Source organism: Vanessa tameamea, chromosome 11, assembly GCF_037043105.1.
Source record: "Vanessa tameamea isolate UH-Manoa-2023 chromosome 11, ilVanTame1 primary haplotype, whole genome shotgun sequence".
In the NCBI taxonomy this organism is placed as follows: domain Eukaryota; kingdom Metazoa; phylum Arthropoda; class Insecta; order Lepidoptera; family Nymphalidae; genus Vanessa; species Vanessa tameamea.
In genome coordinates this window covers 11,585,585-11,608,901 of record NC_087319.1, presented here as the reverse complement: position 1 = coordinate 11,608,901, position 23,317 = coordinate 11,585,585, and the positions used below count along the sequence as shown (strand labels likewise).

Below are 23,317 nucleotides of genomic sequence, written 5' to 3'. Positions count from 1 at the left end.
ATTAAAATCATAACGAACTATATTGATCCGAGATGACATAGTGGTTTAAACGAAAATTGCGTGTGCAGATCAGGACAAACTCCACAGAATTTTCGTGACTATATTTTATAACTCGTTTTCCGTTAAGCAACGTAAATATTATTTTTAATATTATTTTTATTAATTTAAGCAGCGTAAACCAGTTTCGACTATTTGTATCGGCTTATTGAGCTTGATAAACGTTTGTTTAAGTCGGTAACTAAACTTGTCAAGTCAAAACATCACGACCAAATCTGAAAATGGTTATTAAAAATCTGCCACATCTGTATTTACCAACTCGTTAAGTTTTCTCCTAAAACGTTTAGAAAACTAATCCCAGCTGTGGTATATTTATAGACTTACTTTAATTGATTTAATTCATTTTGCCGCATTGCCTCACCAAATAGGAATTGATCAATGATTAAATAACAAATCTTACAAATCTGCCAAAGTTTTGGAATGTATCCAGAACGTTCTGCACCTACATCATACCTTCATTGTGGCTTTGACCTACAAAGTTTGAGAAAACAATAAATGGTAATAAAAATATCTATACTAGAGAAATATGCTGGTATATCTTGGGAATTCAATGATCGCCTGGCAATTTAAAATAAAAATGTAAAACTTCAAGTTGTAAATTGTTGAAAAATATATAATTCCGTTGTCTTTCCTTAACCGGTTCTTCTCGGGTCATATGCTAAATTTATTTAAATAACAAATAAAATAAGGTTAATGACGATAATAAGTATTTAAATATTCGTCCGTCACACGGCTAATATTTTTAGTTTTTACAATGTAATCTAATTTTTAAGGGGACTACATGAGTTAAATGCAAGTTTTATAATGCAAAAAAGTATATGATCCAATGCAGTAAACCAAATGAATAAAATATATGATAATCTTCAGGATACATGCTAGTTATTTGTTATTTTGAAAACATGATGTTATTAATTTGGTACGATAGAAAAAAATCACAAAGTTACCTCTAAAAAAATATTGTAACAAATAATAACTATACTTATATATATTCAATAATTCTGGTTTTTTGCCAGATTTTTCTACAAGCAATATATTACTTTACCTCTGTGTCACTTTTTTAGTAAAATCAATAGTTTTTTTTTAAATCAGATATTTTTATTTTCGAACAAAATGCGTACGCATGTGTGCGTAAACGCCGTGTACAGACATTGCCGGCCGAGCCTGATGCTATACAGACGTGTCGATCTTTTCGCCGCATCATTACGTTACGAGATATTTTTTTGTAATTTTAATTGTAAAATCATTGTTTCATGTTTTCTTATAATAAATATTATTCTTTCTTGTAAATAAATATATTACGTTAAAATAGTGTAGTAGTAATTAGGCATTTGTTTTTTGTTACATTATTTGTTATAAATTTTAATTGTGTAAATATGGGAAATAACGTAAAACGCGTGAGGAAAACTAAAAAACGTTTATATAAATTAAGCGCCGAACATACATATGAACGATATTAAAAGGTAAGAGTATTTTATTAGTAAACATATTCTTTTTTTATAAATTATGAATATTGAAAACATCTATTAGAAAAAATGTGCAATAAGTAGATATATAATCAGATTTTTCGAGCTATTCTTTAGATTTTACGATAGAATATTTGGTCAAAGTAAGGAAAACATCAACTGAGAGTAACTACATTCGATCCCCGTGAACTCGAACCAATATGATATTTTTCATTAAAATTACTATGGGGCATATTTAGATACATATTTTTTAAATACATTAATAAAAATATAATTACTAACATATATTTATTTTTTACAGAATAAAGAATGTCGAAAACAATAACACGGAAGCTAATTTATATTGCGTAAGAGTTTAATTTTATCGATTTTGTTTATAATAGGAATTAAAGTTATGTATGAACTAATTTTAATAATAAAAAAAAAGTATAGTCGTAACAAAAAAAAATGTAATTGTTGTGAACCAGAGAACTAGAATATTTAGAAGTGTCATTTGTACGTAATTCAAAAATTTTAATTTTTTTGTAACGTCCGCCATATTGGATTGAATATGGCAGCAATTCATGAATCGTGGATTGTCATCGAGACTAAATATGTGTGCCAACTTTCAGCTCCATAGCTTCAGTAGAAGTGGGTGTAATATTGATTGCAAGATTCCAGGACATATGTACATACATTCATACATACAAGTGAAATTAAATAAAAGATTTTAATAAAAAAATTAACACTAAATGTTTTTTTTTTTTAGTACCAAATATAAATAAAAATATTTTAAGTTTAATTAAATCAGTTTTATTTTTTAATAATTTTCGAATAACAGTCATCATCAGAAAAAGCAATACAAATAATTCTAATATCCTATCTATTTTTATGAGATTTATGATTAAACCTAGTATGATTAACCTAGTTAACCAATGATTCAACCAAATCGACTTGACGACATTTTTTTCTAGTAAATATTTAGATTATTTTTTTTTAAATTGAATATATATTTTTTCTTTGTGAACCGATATTAATAAAACAAACAAACACTACGCTATATGTTACCCCACGGTTACTAGACTACAGATTTCGAACAGTTATGATTTTATTATATAAATAGATTATCAAACTTTTATAAAATGTTATAAATTGGTATGTTTTAATATTTAGTATAAGAACTAATTGTGGTATAATAATATAAATAAAAGAAAAAAAAAGGTTAAAACTAACTGTCTATTTTATTGTATACAAAATATAAATAAAAGTATTGTAAGTTTAATTGAATCAGTTTTATTTTATAATCATTTGTTAACTAACATCGAAAGAAATAAAAATAATTATGTTGTTCTATCTATTTTTTATGAGATTTATGATTGACCTTACTTCGCTCGGTTTGGCGCCATCTATTAGAATATTTGGGCGTAACCTCGTTACCTCGCTTAACCATTAGTTCACGGGCTTGCCGTTTTTGTCGATTTTGTAAGTGTGTGCGTGCGATTCTCAAGGGCATTAGCTCTTGTAATCCTCTTAACATATAATAAAAACAAGGTAATGAGTCTTTTCGCCTGTAAAATTGTACATGCTATGCCATGCTGATCGTACCGCACGTCCGACGTGTTTGTCATGCGTTTGTATAAATATCTTGTATCTCGAAGCGTTCCTTTTTCAAATTTCAAAGTGTAAACTGTACTTTTTTGCACAGATAAAGTTAAAAGTTAATATGATATTTATTTTTATTAGGATGAATAGTGAGTAACATATAAATGGAACTTAAGTTATCGTTTACTTTTTTAAATTATTATGAGTAATCCAATAAAATGTAAATAAATTTATCATATAAACTAATGTTATAAATTCAAAGTAACTATGCTTGCCTGTCTATTGCTCTTTTACAGCCAAACTAATACGGGCAAAGTTGGCTATGTCCTTCCTTGGAGTTCAAGCTTCATACCGATTTTAATCAAATTTGGCTCAGTGGTTTTGCCGTGAAACGTACCAGAGTTGAGTAGTTATAGATATGCAAGTTTAATTGAATCCAGAACAGAACACAAACAGAACTATAGAAACAATTTTATTCAATATAAGTATTTTCTTCGTTAAATATAATCACATCGTTAGTTCGTGTCTAACTTATCTAAGCAGGCGATAATAAAATCGTCGCTTGATGACCAGTTTCCTAATCTAAACATATTTTTAAAAGATAATATAATATTCCTATATTGTTTTTTATTTTCATTTTCTTTCACTGTCATTTATCATACAAAAAAAAAACAAAAACTTTATTTATTAACCATCCAATGAGCCAACACTACGCAAAGCCTGTTCTGCGTGGAGTTGCAACTTACATTTTGTTTATAGTAAATATATGACGGCGAACGAACCCTATTTATCATCGGATACACCCTCCTCTTCGTGCATAATTTTAGGACATTAAATAATACCATAGACAACTTATCAATATCATACAAGTCGAACATGACAAGTGACCGTCAGTTTAGGTAATAGGTGCTGATTGGGTGGAAATGATCTTGAGTTACTTTAGTATAGTAGTTAGGTCAATCCTTAAATAAACATACCTTTTGATAAAAATAAAATGCAAAAAACGAACTCATCGGGCAGTTAGCTACAAAACTCTACCTTCCCAGACATTACCCAAAACGTAATAATATATCTTTGTAACTAATTATCGCTTTTCGTCTCCAGGTGTACATAGCATTGTTTAAACCACTGCGGGTGTCCAGACGTCAGTTCAGGCGCGTCTTGATGTGTATGCGCAACGTGAGGCATCTGAAGTGCCACGAGCTGTACGCGCACGAGAAGGTCACGAAGGTGGACAGCCTATCTTTAGTGCTGTCTGGAAAGTAAGTAAATTTTATTATTAAGGGAGTAGGTGTTAAACAATGCTTTGTCTTCTTCCTTTGAATTTTAAATCATCATGACAAAAAGAGAGAAATTAGTGTTTAACCAAGTACCCGTTAAACAAAATTAAAGGCCGTTAGTCATCAGCTATAAAATTGCCTAAGGTGTAACTATAATTATAAGGAGTAATTTGAATATTCACTATTTCTTGTAATTTACGGATTACTACGGACCCAAAATCTTTAAAAATGGGTGTTCCACAAGGATCAATTTTGGGTCCTTTTCTATTTCTAGTATATATAAATGTTCTTCCTTTCTATGTTAAAGGTATTTATAATATAGTGTTGTTTGCTGACGATACTTCACTGATTTTTAAGATCGACAAGAAAAAACTGACTATGACTATAAAAAATTTAGTTTTGAATGCTCAAAAAACAAAATTTGTAGTTTTTACCCTACCCAATGTTAGAAAGCAAAATTATAATATATCTTTATACGGTGGCCGTCTCGATGTAGGCGATACTATGGTGTTTTTAGGAATAGCATTGGATTCCAAAGTTCAGTGGAGTCCTCATTTATCGTCCCTGACAGGAAGACTCAGCTCCGCAGATTTCGCGGTTAAAAAAGTTAGACAACTAACTGATATTGATACCGCTCGTCTAGAATACTTTGGTTATTTTCACAGTATTAAGTCATATTACTTTGGGGTAACACTGCAGATATTGAATCTGTTTTTATTTTACAAAAGAGAACAATCCGGTCTATTTATAATCTTGGAGATAGAGACTCTCTTCGGGATGTTTTTAACAAAGTAGGAATATTCACTGTTGCGTCACAATATATTTACAACAATATTATGTATATTCACAGTAACATGATCACTTTGATAAAATCAATGTTAATAATCGTTGTATGTGCACAGGAAATAAGGATAAGCTTATAACGTCAAGTTTTCGAATCCACAAAGTCAATAAATCCTTGGGGCAATCCGTTTCTTCAATAAAATTCCGCAGACATTTTTAACTTTGCCATTTCATAAATTCAAACTCGGGTTCAAACCCAGGCAGGCACCACTGAATTTTCATGTGCTTAATTTGTGTATGTAATTCATCTCGTGATCGGCAAATAGATCGGCAGATAGACATCCAGAGGAAGTCGGTATGTTCTGAATGTCACTGAAATCATGCCACATTTATATCCACTTACCCACTTTAGAGGTACGCGGTAAATTAAGCTCCAAACCTTCACAAAATGAAAGGAAATCTTTGGTAATCACTGAGATATTTAAAAATCTGATCACCAACTAATCTTCAAAACAGCAACAAAAAATATAAATATGAGGTAAACAAATAAAGGACTGGTCCCCACCTAGACAGTTTCGCCATTATTAAATCACACACAATAGACTAAGGACCCTCTAAGTTCCTAGCACAATAGAAAGGTTCATGAAGTACTACTTCGAGAATTTTAGTTTCCTATTGTTTAGTGTAAAGTTCTCTTGTTAATTGTGTATTTACGGATATTACTACTCAAGTTTCCATCCTTGACGCTTATAGTAAGAGGTCCACTTTCCACTAGGGTTTTTAAGTTCTTCTTGTCTATATGTAAGTAGTAAAACTTATTGGATTTTTCAGTTGGAAAATTCTCGGTAACAGCTGAGAGTTTGGAACTTAGCAGTATTAACACTTGCGTCCTTTAGACGTATATCGATTTGCTGTTTCATTGGATCAAGAAAATCAAGAAAATCGGAAAGAAAAGAAAATCGGTCAAGAGGGCATTATCGCCATTAGTCATCAGTGGAAAGGAAGAAACGCTCAAGCTAAGCTAAAGCATATTTTGGAAATGAAATTTATATTTTTTGCTAAAATTGCCAAAATTGAATTTTGGAAAATGTGATCAACATTTTCCAAAATTCAATTTTGGCGCTTTAGCTTTTCTGTTTTTCTTTCCACTGAAATTGATTCAAATTAAGAACGCAATAAAATCAAGTCTTGTAAAAACACGTGTTACTTTACAAATTAAACTACAATTAAATTATAGTGTTACATTGAAAACATTTTAACACTAAAAAGGGTGTCGAAGCATGCAATTATTAATCCAATAATATCGTAATTAAAACTGAAACCGGATTAATTAGCCCATAAAACGCGTATAATTGTATGATAGAGACATTCTATGTAAATATAATAAAAAATATTTGTGTACAAGAATGTTGGTGTCGTTTTAATATTCATAGGTAACATTATTATTATTATTAGCTATTCCGGTTTCACTTAAGTTTATTGTCGAAGAGTGTCCGGATTTTTTTCCCCGTTATTTTATAACTGGAATCAATAACGATATTATAAATTTACTTATCCTTTGTTCTATCAGTTTACATTTCGCCGACCCTCAATATAAATGGAACGAGAGCATTGAATGATGTTTATGATATTTTTATGGTATAGGTAGTAGATGATAAGTGGTGATCACTTCATACCATTCATAGACATTGGCGCTGTAAGAAAAATTAATCATTTATTACATCGCCAATCAAATCAAATCAAAATATATTTCATTCGAATAGGCTTCCACGAGCACTTTTGTGGCCAATGTCCTTTGTTACCTACCAATAATTATGTCCTTTGTTACCATGTAACTTCAAACTGAAATACAACAATGCAGAGTATCGCTGCTTGGCGTTGGTGGTGGTGGAATGTAGGAGTTATCATCAACAACATTTATTAATGACGCCGAAAACAATTTCCAAAATTAAAACACTTGGGAATATTTATAAATAAATTTCAAAGATAAGTAACAAACAAAGAAACAATTTAAAAATATGTAGCCGATCATTGTTACTCATACAGTTTTCTTGTACAATGATAAATCATTCGAATTCTTATCGTTTCCAATTAACTGAGCTGAGAGCACGCAGTTTGCGTCTGATTCACGTTTCTAAGAACAACATCTGGGAGTGAGTGTCGATCACTTGCAAATAAACCCTTTCGCTCATGTGAGCTCAACTCGGATCGTTCCATACTTTATCAAATACCATCGTCTTAAAATATCTTGGTACTTGTGAAGAGTTTCTGTATTATTTTGTTAAATGTTAAATTTAGGTACTCAATAATAAATTACGTCTTTGTCGAAACCCATAAACAATAATAACAACAAAAAAAGACATTGTATTCAAATTAGCACTTTTATAAAGAAGTTAAAGTAAAGTCAAATATTAAAGCAACATCTTTATACAATTTAGAAGAATTACACTTGCTTATTGATTGTTTAAAATATAGGTCTATCTGACTTGGAAAGTACCGATAAGTTTACTCCGGGATTATATTTTGCCACTGTTGATGATCGTTCTATTCCCAAAAGTTATCATATGACAACAGGTTACAGGATGACAAGTTTAACCAAAATTATCCCTCAAGAGATATAAAAAGTAGCATATTTTCAACTAATTTACAGACAATTGTTCAGTCCTTAACTTTTTTTGCGATCTAAACGTTTGCGTCTGTGATCCTGGGGTAAATGCCATACCACAAAAGAATAATTTGCTTATTGCTATTTACCTTACCTGTATTAATATATAAAGTTGAAAAGTATTTTTGTTTGATCGCGCTAATCGCAGGGTATTTTTTATCTGATTAAATTTTTTTTGCGTGACACATTTTCGCCCATTTTCGGAGTAAAATTTAGACTGAAAAATTACACTACGAACCAGAGCAGTTAAGCTTGACGCGAATAAAGTCAAGCGGAGTTGCTAGTGTATAATAAAATACAAACGTCTCAATTAGACTTTTGACATAAATTGCCTGCAATAATTAAATTAGGTTGAATTGATCGGACGCGCTAGAGCAAGGAATAAGTTCGCACCCAGACTCGGTAAAGATTGCTATGATGTCATTGACCTAACATGGCCAATGTGTGCATAATTTAATTTGTTTGAAGATTAGATGATGTTTACTCTTCCTGTTTAACTATCAGGGAGATGACGTTATATGTTACAGAATTTTTACACTGGTGATCTTACAAACTACAAGCTAATGCTAAAACTTTGCAGTGATTTATGTATGAAGAATTATGTTGACGATTATTCGTATGAACAAACGCACCATTTTTCTATGTGTGTATAACGTACTAAGCCTGAAATTTTCACGTATTGCCAACAACTGTACCAAGTTTCCCAATCGGACGAACGATGCGTGAATGCGAATACGAACAAACGATAAAATTTTATCGTCACGTTCAAATGACAAAATGCAATCAATATAATATATATTCCGTCTCTGTTATGATGTCCTTCTATATAACTGATGCATTTGGTTATCATCGAGGATTGTTCTAATTGGCTCACACATGCCTCGAGAATTGGAACTAATTTTCAGGTCTAACACACCTTAGAGTCGACATAGCCATGGCTAGAATGGTTGAATCTTAAAGCCTACAAGCAATCCTGAGTTTTCATAAGCTTTTGTGTTTCATAATAATTAATCTCATAATTGACAGTAACTGTATCAGGGGTTGGGTTAATTTTTTAAACGGATTTAAAGAATCTCAACAAGTTTTAAATTGTTGTTTGTTTTTTTTTACATTTGATATTAAAAATATTTAGTCATTAACAAAGTAAAGTTAGTCAGTCTCCTGTAACCAATATCTTAAACAAAGCAAAAATAACAAAAACATTGATACTAAACGGAGAGAGTTTGTCGAACGGGAAATCGTCGTTAACATAACAAATAAAACGGTTATCCTTTTTATTTGTACAAATGTTAACAGAACGCATCTGTAACTCATAAATGTCTGAAGTCTGAACGAAGACAAAAACTTTTATTTCACCGACTCCGTTGCAGGAAGATCAGGAACTGCGCTCGTTCGCTCGTTAAAACGGTGCATTTCACTTATAAGGGATACTTCCCATGATTAATGTTGGTTGCAGTATTTTTGCCTGTCAAGTTGTCGTGTTATACCAATTAACGGTACATCGATCTTGTTTAACGTTTAAGACCCACCAGCGGAACCGCTATGTGATGATTGACAGATTTATTGGTTATTTGCACTTAGATGTAGTTCTTCATGTTTCTTGTGTTTAAATATTTATTTGTCTTTTATTAACGGACCTTGTAACGGATTTTTGTACCAGTTCCTACCAACAATTTAAATTCAGTGACAATGCAATAATTAATACAAGGGCACCTGGTGGGACCGTGAGGTGGTACAAGGAACTCCTCAACATATTTCCGTCGTATTTGAGTTTATTGATTTGTCTTGACAAGTATTATAGAATGTAGTCCGATGTCCAGCGTTTGACGACGAAGTTCACAGTTCGCTTTTGCACATGTCTTAAATAAAAGCTAATTTTGAATTCTTCAACGAAAGAGCATATTAACTCTTACGTTAGTCAACGTAATCGTTCTTAATTATAACTAATAAAAACTTTAAAAAAAGCAACATTTTACTTATAGAAAATTATAATTTCGCAAAAACTAATATTAACTGGGAAAAATATTCGTTTTGTAAACAACGAATGATTACCATAAAAAATATGTTCTTCGTTTCGTAATAATTACTTTATAAACACTCCCGCTAAGTGAAAAAGACGCTGCGCAAGTTTTTGTGAATGAAATCCAGTTGAAAGCAAAAGTAACACGCCTTCTGTGTAACTCGTACTCGTAGGCTGCATTACGTAAGGACCGGCCTGTTACAGGGACCTTGTGTTGCGATCGAGTTGTTTTTATAACCAGACTACAACATTATGTGGTCATCATATATGTCATTTTTTGTCTATACATACATAACTCATACATTGAGGCCTTGCTTCGTTCGTCTGTTGGTAAGTGTATAAGACCACAGACTTTCTTGGGTTTGGACACGGAAAAAAGTTATTTCTGTTTTCTGTCAATTTTTAGTAGCAGCCATAGGGTTATAAGTTGATCGTACAGTTCTATGCTTTGGAAAGCACGTACATCAAGTTTCTGTCTCTTTCCGCAGACCTCTACTGTCTTGTCGATTGCCGACCCTTAGGATTACAAGAGTGAGGGAATAGAGATTACACCTTTGTGGGTACCTACATTATCACAACACTTGTGCATTTGGCTAGTACCTGTTGAGAACGGTCGCGTTGATTGAAATCAGGAAAGACATCATATTGACGTTAACAGAACCGTAACCATAACATACAGATATACATAGTATGACAGTGTCTCGACCTAAGACTAAGCACTGCCTTGTGATTAACCTACTGTTAAAACTTTTCAGTCTCGTAGTTGGATCCTATACCTACCTACCTACCTATATCTTTAAATTTACTAAATGCTAGTTTTATTGTGATTACTGCGAAGTAATCTACTAAAATTTGATGTTATCTCTATAGTTGATGTGCTTTGATGTGCTATATCTGTAATAATAATAATAATCTTAATTTGAAATGGAAAATTTGAACAGATATAGTTTATGTAATACTAAACAGCATTGCTTAGTATTGTTGTGTTCCGGTTTGAGGGGTGAGTAAGCCAACGTAATTATAGGCTATATATATATGCCTATAAGAGAAATTCTTGGTTCTCAAGGTTCGTATCGTATTGGCGATGTAAGGAATGGTTGATATTTCCTACAGCGCTAATGTTTACGGGCGGTAGTAGCCACTTACCCTAAGGTGGCTCATTTGCCAGTCCACCTTCTGAATATTTATAAATTAAAAATTATATTTTATACAATAACATATAAAAGTTTGTATTGTATTTTGAGGTTAAGTAAAACGTAAATGTAATAAGGTCATGGTTAATTCATGGACAGACAACTCACTCAACTCATAAATGAACGTAACTGTACTCTGACAAGATTTTTTTCTTTGAGATTTTTGGACCAAAAATAATGGTATTAATACTTTGGAGTATTATAATATTTTAAAAGTAACGCTTTCGGTTGACTGGTAGAGAATAATTCGCCTTAAGTTCCAAATGTGCAATGTGTTGATGAGGTCAATAAGGATCTTAAATAAACAAATAGTTAATGATTAATTTGCAATATTAAAAGTATTATGATTCGGAGACATCGGCATAACTAATTAAAGGTAATTAAAAAGGTTTATCGTTATTTGTAGCCGATATCAGTAATTTTCGTAGCACCGTGAAGTGCATCGGTGATTTCCTCTCATTAAAATCCATGTTGTAGGCTGAATTTGCATAATTAATTCCTAGACGTATCCAAAGAGCGGTTGTAAGTGGAATTTGAAATTAATTATGCCCCCCCCCCCATTCTCAGATCGATAGAAATAGAAGAGTCGTTAAAACGGTGAAGTTGCTTTTCGAAAGGTAAACATAACGAAAAGATAAGATTGACAGATTTGTATTTGATATATACAATTATATATTATATCGGACATGAAAACGTGTTTTTAATAATTATGTCAAGAGCATGCAGTGAAGTCGAAAACAAAAAAATATGCTTTTTTTTAAAGTTTCATTCAATGACATTTCATTATAATATTATTAACTTAAATGTTGTCTGTATTAAACCGTGGTGTGTCGCTTTGCTTACTTAATAAAATTGTTACTTAACCTTTTTTTTTTAATTATGAATTATTTTATTTATTTAAAAGAAGGTTAAATATTGACATTTAAGTGAATTTATTAATTTTATGAAAGTTAGTAATAAATCAGAACAATTGATATCAAGCACCTCGCAATGGTTTTGACGTATGTAATTGAAGTTACATTAATGTTATTTTTTAGTTGATGTATATATATATGATATAATGTTATTTTTTAGTTGATTAGAGATTGCTTATTTAAGAACATGTTTGAAGTTGGTTTCTAAATTTAAAATTGTCTTTTTTCAAAATTTGTAAACATTGTTTATTTAGTCGTCAACAGACACATAACACGTGTATAAATTAAATTAAGTGAGTACATTATGTTGTATATTAGGGTGTGTTTGATACAGAACTTTTTTCTCTAACGATTTTATATCAAAGGCAAACTAAACTTAATTTACATATCAAGTATGATTTCTTGACATTGATTGATGATTTACGGGTTCCTGTTTTACCTTTGGTGATACAGTGGTACTGAATTTTTTTCGTTTTGATTGAAATAAATTATGACATTTATAAACATCAGCTGATATAAATAGCACCACTACAAAGCAATGGTCGTGATGAAATAGCTAAAGATGCATGTCTATAAATGGGAGGCCGTTAAAGCACTCATCTTAAAAGATGTCTTTGTAACAGCGTAGAAGTGACATTTGAAGTCTTAATGAAGAATGTTCTCATATTACTTGAAATGGAAGCTGTGTTTTTGATCACTTTAAAAATTAGGTCAGATCTTGAATTCATAAGTCTTTGGAAGCTTTTTGACTGTTGCTTTTTAAAGGGTCCGTGTTTATTTTGTTGTTTTTATGTGTCTTCAATAATCTTTAAGTTTAAATTAATTACTATGTTCAAACGCTAATTGTCACAAGATGTTACTGTATTAGTTTGCTTATTTTTATAATATTAAAGAATTAATATTAGAATTTGTCATCAACATCATCAGCCAAACGCATTCCACAGCTCAACATAGGCTTTTACCAAATTGGGCCAAAGCGCTGGACCCGGAAGGCGGTGAAACCAGGTTCTTTCCGCACCCAGTAAGGTCGCGCCATCTTCAGATGATTGGTCGAGATGGCTGAAGGACGTCGTACGCTGCGTTTTCTTTTCCATTCTAGGAGTCGTATGCTCTAACAGCCATACGTGACCAGCTCGCTGCCAGTCCCGTTTCAGTCTGCTAATTTAACACTCTATAAAATTTAACACTCTATAACATTTGGATTAATTGAATGAAAAAGTCGAGATATTCGTAACATTTTAAGGCGAATCATTGTTTTTGAAGAGCTTTGTTTATGATCTGAGACTAAAATCTAACACACCAACGACCAGCTTAAGTCGTTTACCCGATGGTAATTAAAATTATTCATTGGTTTAAATCAATGTAAGTTTTTAAATAGTTTCTCGCTTTTAAATGTGTTTTGATGATATATATAATACATATATATTTTCGTGTAATTCTTATGTGATGTATATTTTTATGAATATTAAAATTTAATACAATTTGTACAAACGAGTTCCTAGGTATCTTAAAATAATTACAGTAATACAATGTACTTTACTTATATAATAATCCTTAATTTGCCTTTTCTATAAGTAGCAACTCCATACATACTTAATATGTGTATAATCGGTATAGTTCAATCAGTGTCATAAGGTGTTAGTTTTTAAATACAACGTCAGATAGATCTGTGCAAAAAGTATTTATTTACAAGTCATATCTAATGTTTTATTATTTAAATAATAGATATCACTGTACCGAAATTAAATCGCGCTAGCGTTTGGCATTGAGGAAACCTGCATGTGTCTAATTTCAACGGAATTCTGCCATACTTGTATTCCACCAACCCGCATTGGAGCAGCGTGGTAAAATATGCTCCAAAAATGCTCCTTCTCCTCAAAGGGAGAGGAGGCCTTAGCCCAGCAGTGGGAAATTTTGAGGGTTTATTGCATGTTTATTTCTATTACTTCTATTTTTTTGTGGAGAAGACAACGAAATTCTTTGTTGTTGTAAGGCAATATTCAAATAAACTAATGCTATTAAAAATTTATGTAAACTGTTTAGTTCAAAAAAATGAATGATGAGTTGATCTATGGTGTTGAAGATTATTGGAGTACAAAAGACAATTCAAAATAATAAAAAAGAACATCCGCAAAGTACCTTATTATTTCTTGAGCTTCGATCGAAATTATATTTTTCTACGATTATATATATATAATTCAATTCGTTTCTTACTATCATGTTAATGATTATATACGTTATACATAGTTTATAAAGCACACAACAACAAAACACAAAAAAAGGACACAGGTATGTCGGTACAGGGAATCCTTGTGAGCTATGCAGGATCACAAAATGATTCCCCTAAACAAATGTCGTGACGTGAATAAATAAACTTTAATTTATCAGCTCTCTGTTACTGATACGTTTTAATTCAATATGCAGTCATATTCAATATCGCGTACATTCTATCACCTTGGATATTGACACTCGTTTTTGGTGCAATTCGACCGCACCTTTTCCTTTTAGCCTCTCTAATGAACTCAACGAAGCTTTTGATCTTTTTATTAGACCTGCGAACGAGTCTATTGTTTGTGGAGTGTTTTTAAAAGGAAATAAATTGTTCAAAAGGCTTAGCAATTTATGTTTCTCAAATTCCAATACGTACGACATGTTTTTTAATTAAATTAATAAATGTAGATTTGATGTAGATTTTAATTTAGATTTTTTTTTTAAACTATTTAGGTCCTTCTCCAATTTCGATACAGTGGCCATTTTCAAGGAAGACTATTGACTAACCAACGGCGCAATGGGATCCTAGAGTACACAATTATGTTTTCTCTATTCCCTCACATATATTTTCCGATGGGACAGAAGTCCGCAACGACCGGAGTTACTTCAGGGGCTACACCAACGGATTTATGTGCTTCCGAAGCAGAGGTGTAATTGCTATTAACTTTCAAACTTCGGGGTTACTATTAAAAAGTTTGACCTAATAACTTCATTTTGGATCAAGCTAGGTTTCGATCTGTAAGTTGTAAGTAGACCAATGAGGCGGTCAAAATTTTATTTTATTTATTGTTTGAATCATTACTGCATACAACACAAAATTAAAATAGATTACAATTATGATCAGCTTATCGCCTCTCTTTTACTTCTCGCGATTAACTATTTCAAGTTACAAGTTTAATCTAAATGTAGATAAAATGTAATAAAACATTCTATGAAACAGATTCACTCCAATTTTAGCTAAAACCAACCGGTCTCCCCTAATCTTCGATCTTGAACGCAAACGTTCTGTAAGTAATTGCTCATTTGTAGGCGTCTTTATGAGGATTCCATTCGGAATAACTTGGCAATGAATGTCTGATTGTTTCAATCCTCAGTCACTTGTGACATTTAGTTATTAGCGATGATTGTGATATAATGATACACCACCCGACATAGTAATCTGAAATTATGCCTAATGACCTGAAATAATGACGAACATGTGAATCGGATTCAGACTAACAACGTTTTTGTTATTAGATACGATGACACGGTCTTTGTCCGGTATATTTGTGTGACAATAAAAAAAAAAATAACATAAAAAGTAATAATATACTAACTTAAAATATTTACCCGTTAATGCGAATAAAGTGACGTAACGTGAGTATTCTCACCTAACAAACATTTGACCTGAAATGTCTTTGGCCTCACCTTTATGATAATTATTGCGTTATCTTATTACTCGGTGTTAACTACTGTAAATATAATCATAATTTAAATTAATCTCTTTCGTGATGACTCTATTATAATTATTATTGAATAAACAGGAATTATGGAAAAAAATATCTCTATTGGACGCCCAGCAGACGTGAACATCGAAACTGATAGTATTTATTAGGAAACAAACCGCATAAAACAATACATAAACATAACAACGCAATTCAACAAAGTTTCCAAGCAGTAAGCTTGATAACAATACTAATTTAAAAGGGATAAATATATATAACAACAGAAACATTATTGTGAAATAAAGTTTATTAAGATTTTAATTTTTTTATGACGGAAAATGTAAATAGATGTTTTTGACGTGCTGATAGGTTTTTCACATAAAAAATGTTTTGGACACATTTAAAGGTTCTATTCAACATTGTCATAAAAATAGTAAGTAGGTACGTTATATATGCCTGGTTGTAATAGAAATACGTCGCCAACGCTTTCCCTTTCGTGGCATACATTTGTCGCCTATGATAAAAGAATAGACGACCTCCGTAGTCGAGTAGTGTGTACACCGGTTTTAATGGGTACGCCACTCCGAGGTCTAGGGTTCGATTCCTGGCCGAGTCGATGTAGAATAAGTTCATTAGTTTTCTATGTTGTCTTGGGTCTGGGTGTTTGTGGTACCGTCGATACTTCTGATTTTCCATAGCACAAGTGCTTTAGCTACTTACATTGGGATCAGAGTAATGTATGTGATGTTGTCCAATATTTATTTATTATTTATTAGTTTTCCGTTCATACACGGATGTCAAAAGTATAAGTCCTTCACAAATGTACGAAACGATAGTTCACTGAAATAACGATATTTCAAATTGTTAATAACACTATTAATTTATGCTTGACGAATCAGATGTCGTGTCGCCATCAATCTGACTTCAAGCTGCAAAATCGTTATAAATCATTTCACTTACGAAGGCGCGCCCCTCCACTTTAAATTATCATCGGCGTCTATAAAATTAAAGTGGAACTTTAATGTTACTTCGAAAATTCCAGTAACAGTTTCGTCGACGTTCAAACGCCATGTTTCCGCAAATCCATAGTGAATATCATAGAATCATCAAGCTCTCGACCAATTATATCGCGTCAATTGCTGTCAAATATTGTTTATTTGGCTTTTCTCCTCTGATGGTTGGAATACGGTTACAATATGCACATTGTAACCGTGGTATACTCTAAATAGCAATCTAAGGCGGGTGGAAAATAAAAAAATTAAAAACGTTAGGTACGTTTGGAAGCCATATGTATGACGTATACTCGTAACTCATAAAGAGTTACAGTTAATAATCTACAATATCTATTCGTTAAATATAACAAACCGTGGATAGAAGTTTTAATTAGAATAATAAATGTTACATATTCGTTTTTGACATTATACGATCACGATCTACGGTGAGTGTCGACTATGTTGTTACAGAATAGCTCTAATGGAATAGTAAATGCGTTCAATTAGTTTTCATTGCAAAAGTGACGTGTGCGTCGCTCACTCTATTCGAAGCGACTGATGATTCATTCCCTGAAGTCGATTAGGATACAACAATTGTAGCCTAGTTGTTTTTTTTTTAAATATTTAATATTAAATAACTAGAAGAGTTGGGCGGTTTCATCCAAGTTAAAATCGGATTATATAACTAGGGCCTGTTTCGTGTGTTGTTAATATTCTATAATATCACAATTATAAAAGTAATTGTAAGGAAACAACGACGAACCTTCTGATTTTTACGATGGTTAGATATTTAAATGAAAGTATGACGTCATTGTTTAAATAAAATTTACAAACAATAAGATTGAATTATGAAGATTGTATGAAAATTAAGGTAGTAAGGATAATATCGATCACGAGCTTTTTCTATGATTCCGGTGTAAACCTATAATATAACAATATTTAGTTCAACTCGGTGATGGTGAATACAGATTCCGAGTTCTATTTTCAACTCTCAGTTCAATAAGTGTTATTGGGTTTTACTGCCCAGAAATTTTCAATAACAACCTGTTAGGAAGTCGAGTTTCTGTCCCGTCGGACTATGAAATGAGAATATTCGCAAGTCGCTAGCCGTTAAGCTTGTCGTCCGTTATCAAAACCCGGTCACGGGGTCATTATTATTAATAACAGAAAAATAAGATTATAGATTAACATGATATATAAAGCACGCGTTACCTGACTAAAACAAATTACAAATAAATATTTTAGGTCTTAACTAAAAGAAAATACCACACTAAATTGCTCGGTTACCTTTTTGTAACACGACACTTAATTTATTTTATAACAATAAATATACATTTAATCACTCAACCTTTAATTTAAACATTTTGATTACCTTCGACGGCAAAATAAATTCATTTTAAGTAATGATAAAGCTACGTAAATCGAAAGGAACATTTTATGTAGAATATTTTTTATAAACGTAAAAACAAGTCGATACAAAATTAAGGGAACGTTATCGCTTTCAATTTTAATGAAACCTTAGAAATAAAACGCGTAACAAATACGTGAGAAGCCGCTTAATCAGCTTTTATAGGTCTAGACAGACCAGATATCAGGTTAAAGATATAAACAATCGAAAAATATAAAATGATACAAAAAAATTGTATAAAATTATTACGATTGTTGAACAAGATATACAGACTACCAATCGGCCTAACTTATTAATATTATTCAATGCCTGTTTAGTATTTAATTACTCTCTGATATCACTGATTTGACATTTGAAAGATGAAACGGCATCCCCGCTAAACAATGTTGATATATAAGACGAGTAGATTAGATTAATTTTCATTAGAAAAGGTTAAGTGCTGCTAACACAATTTATCTGAAATTTACCTTTTGTAATGTTATTATTCATTTTTAATCTCACGTTTTTAAGTTGCAATGTATGATCTAAGTCAGGATTGTATGCCCTATATGCCCTACGCTCATAGCAATGTCAAGGGTAGAGGTGACCTCTCCACATCAGGTGGTCAATTTGCTTGCCGTATTCTTGTTAATAAGATATAATTAATCATTTCATCATTAAACTGTTTTTAAATTATTATTTAATAAATTAGTTTCTTATAAGGAATTTGTAATCATCCTGTTACAAGATTGAACTGAATGTAAAGCTATCAACGGTTCGGAATGTATTCTCCGCATATTATTCTTCGCCATTCTTCTCAAATGAAATACGTAGTCACCTATATACATAAATTTACATGAAATTGTTATGAAACGTTTTATGTAATGCACAAATTGCCTCTTTTCCAGCAGTTTGTCGCCTGGGCCAAGGTCTGTTGTTACACGCTAGGCTAGATTTGACAGGTTGCCAGAGTTTCTTTTTCCACGAGATTTTGCCGTCCAACAGTTCTCATTTATCTTTAAAGATATTATGTATAATTAATGTTAATGTGTTTTATCCGTATTTAAGAGTTATTTCACTAAAAATATGAGGTTAAAATCAGTGTTGTCGAACGTTATTCGACGAATACAAACGATTTTCGAACGAGTGGTTTACACCATTATTTTTGTAATGATAATGAATCGCCGATGTGATTCTTATTCCACTATAAGGTTTTTACTAATTCTAACTTAATATTCTGACTTTCCTTCATAAAGCTAAACCGATGTTTGAATTTAGTATTTTCGCATCGTCTAACTTCTATCATTTGCTGAATTGAATGATTTCAAAAATTTAATCACAAAATAGAATATAATTAAAAACGTCTTAAAAGTTTCTGTATAGCGTGTTTTGGACTAAAATAAACTTCATTTCGCGTCACGAGACGTCCGATCAAACTCGGCAATTGTATCTGTTTCCTATAAAATGAAGTATTCGTTTTCATCTCGAAACTTTCGCCGAAATTGATTGATTCACTTATAAATTCTGTTTTTACGTAAGTCACGTCATTATTTTGTTACGCTTCAAATAATGTACGAACGTTTTCAAATCCAAGTGGCTCACTTTCTTTTAAAAGCTTTCAAGATGTAAACGTTTTAGGTTACGAGCCTTGGGAATCCATTAGGGCGTAACCTTCACGATCGCAGCTTACAATAGATGAGTAAAGGTTATGATAATACGATACGGGAGTTAATGATGCATCTAAACCCTGTTATTTGACACGAGTACAACCTTATATACGTGACCGTTGTAAATGGAAGAATATAATGAAATTGCTCGACTTTGACGTCTTTAGTCTCGCTATAGGTTTACCTAAGTTTATTCTAAACTACTAAACTAAATCTACAATTTAGTATAGCATTAAGTATTTAAATTGTTCCTATCAAGAATATATCGCAAATGTTCATGAGGTTTTGATATTAAATCATTCGTCTGATACAAGTATAAAACCATAGTGTAACCACTGCAGCAGAATGTATTCAAAGCGACATATTGACCTCGCGATATATTCACTAGACCAAATAAAAAACATGTTCTGAAAATCCTATGTAAATAATCGCGTACCATTTAAAAGGTTATGTTAGAATTTTTTTTTTTTTTGTTCTTATTTCCGCGACCTTTCGTTTTGTCCCGTGCTTGTTCTAATTAACCCAGTCTTACCGCGTTTATTAAACTTTACATTAGTTTGTTCTCGTTTTGTTTGCTCCATTGTTGGTTCACCCTTTAGCCTACATCGTGAAAGGGATTTAATGTTTTGTCCAAGATGTGTTCTCCGTTGCATGTGTGAACTTCAAACTTAATGGACTTGGCTACATTTCTCTTAATAGTAGTACTAAGACGTTCGAATAATGCTGCATATAATAAATGGCTGTTTGGACACGTATAAACACTATAATAAAATGGACGTGTTAAATAAAAATTTGAAAAACGAATATTGCGATTAGTTTTATTTTTCGTTCCATAGTTTTGATAAAATGTTTATTGTATTAGTGCTTAAGTCGTCTTACGTTAGATTTATCGTCAGTAATTATTTCTTGGAAGTGAAGAAGCGTTTCATTTGTTTATTATTATTTTTCCAGGCTTGTAGTGTCGCAGAATCAGCGCGCTCTTCACATTGTCTTTCCTCACCACTTTCTGGACTCGCCGGAGTGGTTCGGTGTCTCAACGGATGAGTACTTCCAGGTATTTATTACGGATTCGTATTTAATCTCAGTTTTTTTGATACGATGCACATGATGAGAACGTTGTAAAATATTCCGGATTTATTTATGTTTCTCTAAATATAAATGGAATTGGGCGAAAATTACTGGTCTGTTTAACAATGGACAAAACGTGTAATATTTTCAGGTATCAATAATGGCAATGGAAGAATCACGAGTCCTAGTGTGGCATCGCGACAAACTCAAGCTTTCTATCATGTCAGACGCCTTCCTGCAGGCGGTCTTCGATCACATACTCGGTCGAGACGTCGTTCATAAACTGATGCAGGTTAGTTATTTGATGAAAATGTTTCAAAAAGTACTCGAATGATTTAGTATGCGCATTGTAAATAATATGACTTTGAACAGTAAGATATATATCTATATTAAACTACTAATATTATAATTACTAGTTTTTTTTTCTAATATTTTGTATGAATTTCGAGGGTGGTCTTAATTTCGGTTAATGAAGGGAAAAGGTTGAGGTAGGAATACTTGGTGCCATCGTAATTAAGAAAATATTAAAACTTTATGTTCTGCGTTTCAACCCTATGACGTCATAGTTAACGTGTATACTAAGAGACTATTTCGACCCATTTTAAGGCAAAGAAAAACTTCACAAACTTTTGGACACGTCTAGTATGTTTATTTTGAGTACCAAAAACGTTTGGATTTGATATTTTTGGAGCTAGCTGCTGTTGTTGATGGCTAACTCTCTTCTCGCCATATTTTATCGATGATTTTGGACCGCTTGTTATTATGTTCGTCTGCATTAAAATCAGCTATGAGACTGCACTTCCTAGACTTCCTATTGGCAAAAACTGTAAAGGAAGTTGCATGTTTAGATACGATTGAACACACATAATCAATTATCTTCGAATAATATTGAATAATTATTTCTTATCCAACAGTTTTCACGACGATTCGATTCAGCATGATTGGATGAATTAGTACTTTCGTTTTTCTCATTTGTTACTTACATTGATCGTATCCAATAAAGCAATTATTTATTTGTGTCGCGGCCCACATACGAAACGCCTTGAAAGGCTCTTTGCATATTGTTAATATCGCGTGGTAACTAGTCACGAGCTTAAATATTATAGTGTTGTCAAATATTTTATATTATTTTATTGGCACACTTGTAAATTAGTCAAAATTTCCACAAATGCGATAGTTAATTGCTACTAATGAACACAATATTATAATTAATTATTAATTATCTTTGGGGGAGACCTATGTCCAGCAGTGGACGTCCTTCGGCTGAGAGATGAGATGAGATGAGGAAGACAATTGTCGTCACATGGAAGTATAAACCGCACCGTATATAGTCAATGCGTCGCCGACCATTGCATCTGATTTTTCTAGCATGTCCCATTTATATGTAATTATTCTGGATTCTTCTCTTTCTCCTCTTTCTTCTCTCCATTCTTTAAATCGGAACGCAGTAATGGGAAGTATTGATGTTTGATGCTAGCATTTTTTTATGGTATAAGTTGGCGGACGGGCCACCTGACGGTAAGTGGTCACCACCGCCCATAGACAATGGCACTGGCGCAAGAAATATAACCCAGTCCTTACATCGCCAATGTGCCACCAACCTCGGGAAACATCTCGGATGTTATGTCCCTTGTGCCTGTAGTTATACTTGCTCACTCACCCTTCAAACCGGAACACAACAATATGGAATTCTGGTGTTTGGCGGTAGAATAATTGATGAGTGGATGGTATTCACACAGTCGAGTTTGCACAAAGCCTTCGATTTATTTTCTAGGCAGCATCGTAGTTGCCTTCACATTGACTACCATGTATCAATACCAACGATTCTTTATTATTTTTAAAGGATCATGTCAGCGGAATCATCACAACATCCTCAAAATAGTTAACCGTTTAGTAAAAAGTTAATATTTTTAATGAGCCATAGACATGGTTCGTATATAACGTAATTTACCAAATTCTTCTAGAATACTCTAACATTACAGGTGAGCGAAACAATGTCAGTGAGCAATGGTCACCTTCCGAACAGTTATGAGGAGGGGGAGGACAAGCCAATGCTCGTGGTGAAGAAGGCTGGTGATGGTCCTGGGATCACTGCACTGTTGAATCGACAGTTGCAAGGTAAAACCGTTTTTCTTTGAAATTCGAATGTAATTTGCCTTATGCATGTGTTATTTTCGTTAGTATATATAATGGGAGATTTTTGTTATCTATGGCACAGATTATCTAGCTCAGTCAAATCCTGTGGTATAAATTAATGTATTATTTTATAAGAGATTTTTATTTTATATATCAATGAATCTAACCGGTCGAACGAATATTAAAATAGTCGCGTTATTAGGAAAGACGTGTGTAAACTTTTTGCAATAATATTTGAAACAGGATAAATTTAATAGTTAGTAGAACGTCAGTGTCGTGTATAGTGTTTTAAAGAGAGTGAGATTAACTGAATAGAGTAGACGACGAACTGCATTATATGTTTACGTTAGGTAATATACGGCTTATGTCCTATGGTTTCTACGTCACTGCAGGTAATATTAACTGGGTATCTTTAC

At 32.3% G+C, this 23,317-nt stretch overlaps 1 protein-coding gene across 2 annotated transcripts in view; it reads left to right on the top strand.

The window, feature by feature from the left end:
* Positions 1-23,317, top strand: part of LOC113392160 (blood vessel epicardial substance) — a 52,003-nt gene that overhangs the window by 22,293 nt on the left and 6,393 nt on the right. For both annotated transcript variants that reach the window (XM_064216289.1, XM_064216290.1), the window contains exons 2-5: positions 4,206-4,363; positions 20,649-20,751; positions 20,917-21,057; positions 22,748-22,883. In XM_064216289.1, the coding sequence (XP_064072359.1) occupies positions 4,206-4,363; positions 20,649-20,751; positions 20,917-21,057; positions 22,748-22,883 (538 nt within the window). The remainder of the gene's footprint in view (positions 1-4,205; positions 4,364-20,648; positions 20,752-20,916; positions 21,058-22,747; positions 22,884-23,317) is intronic.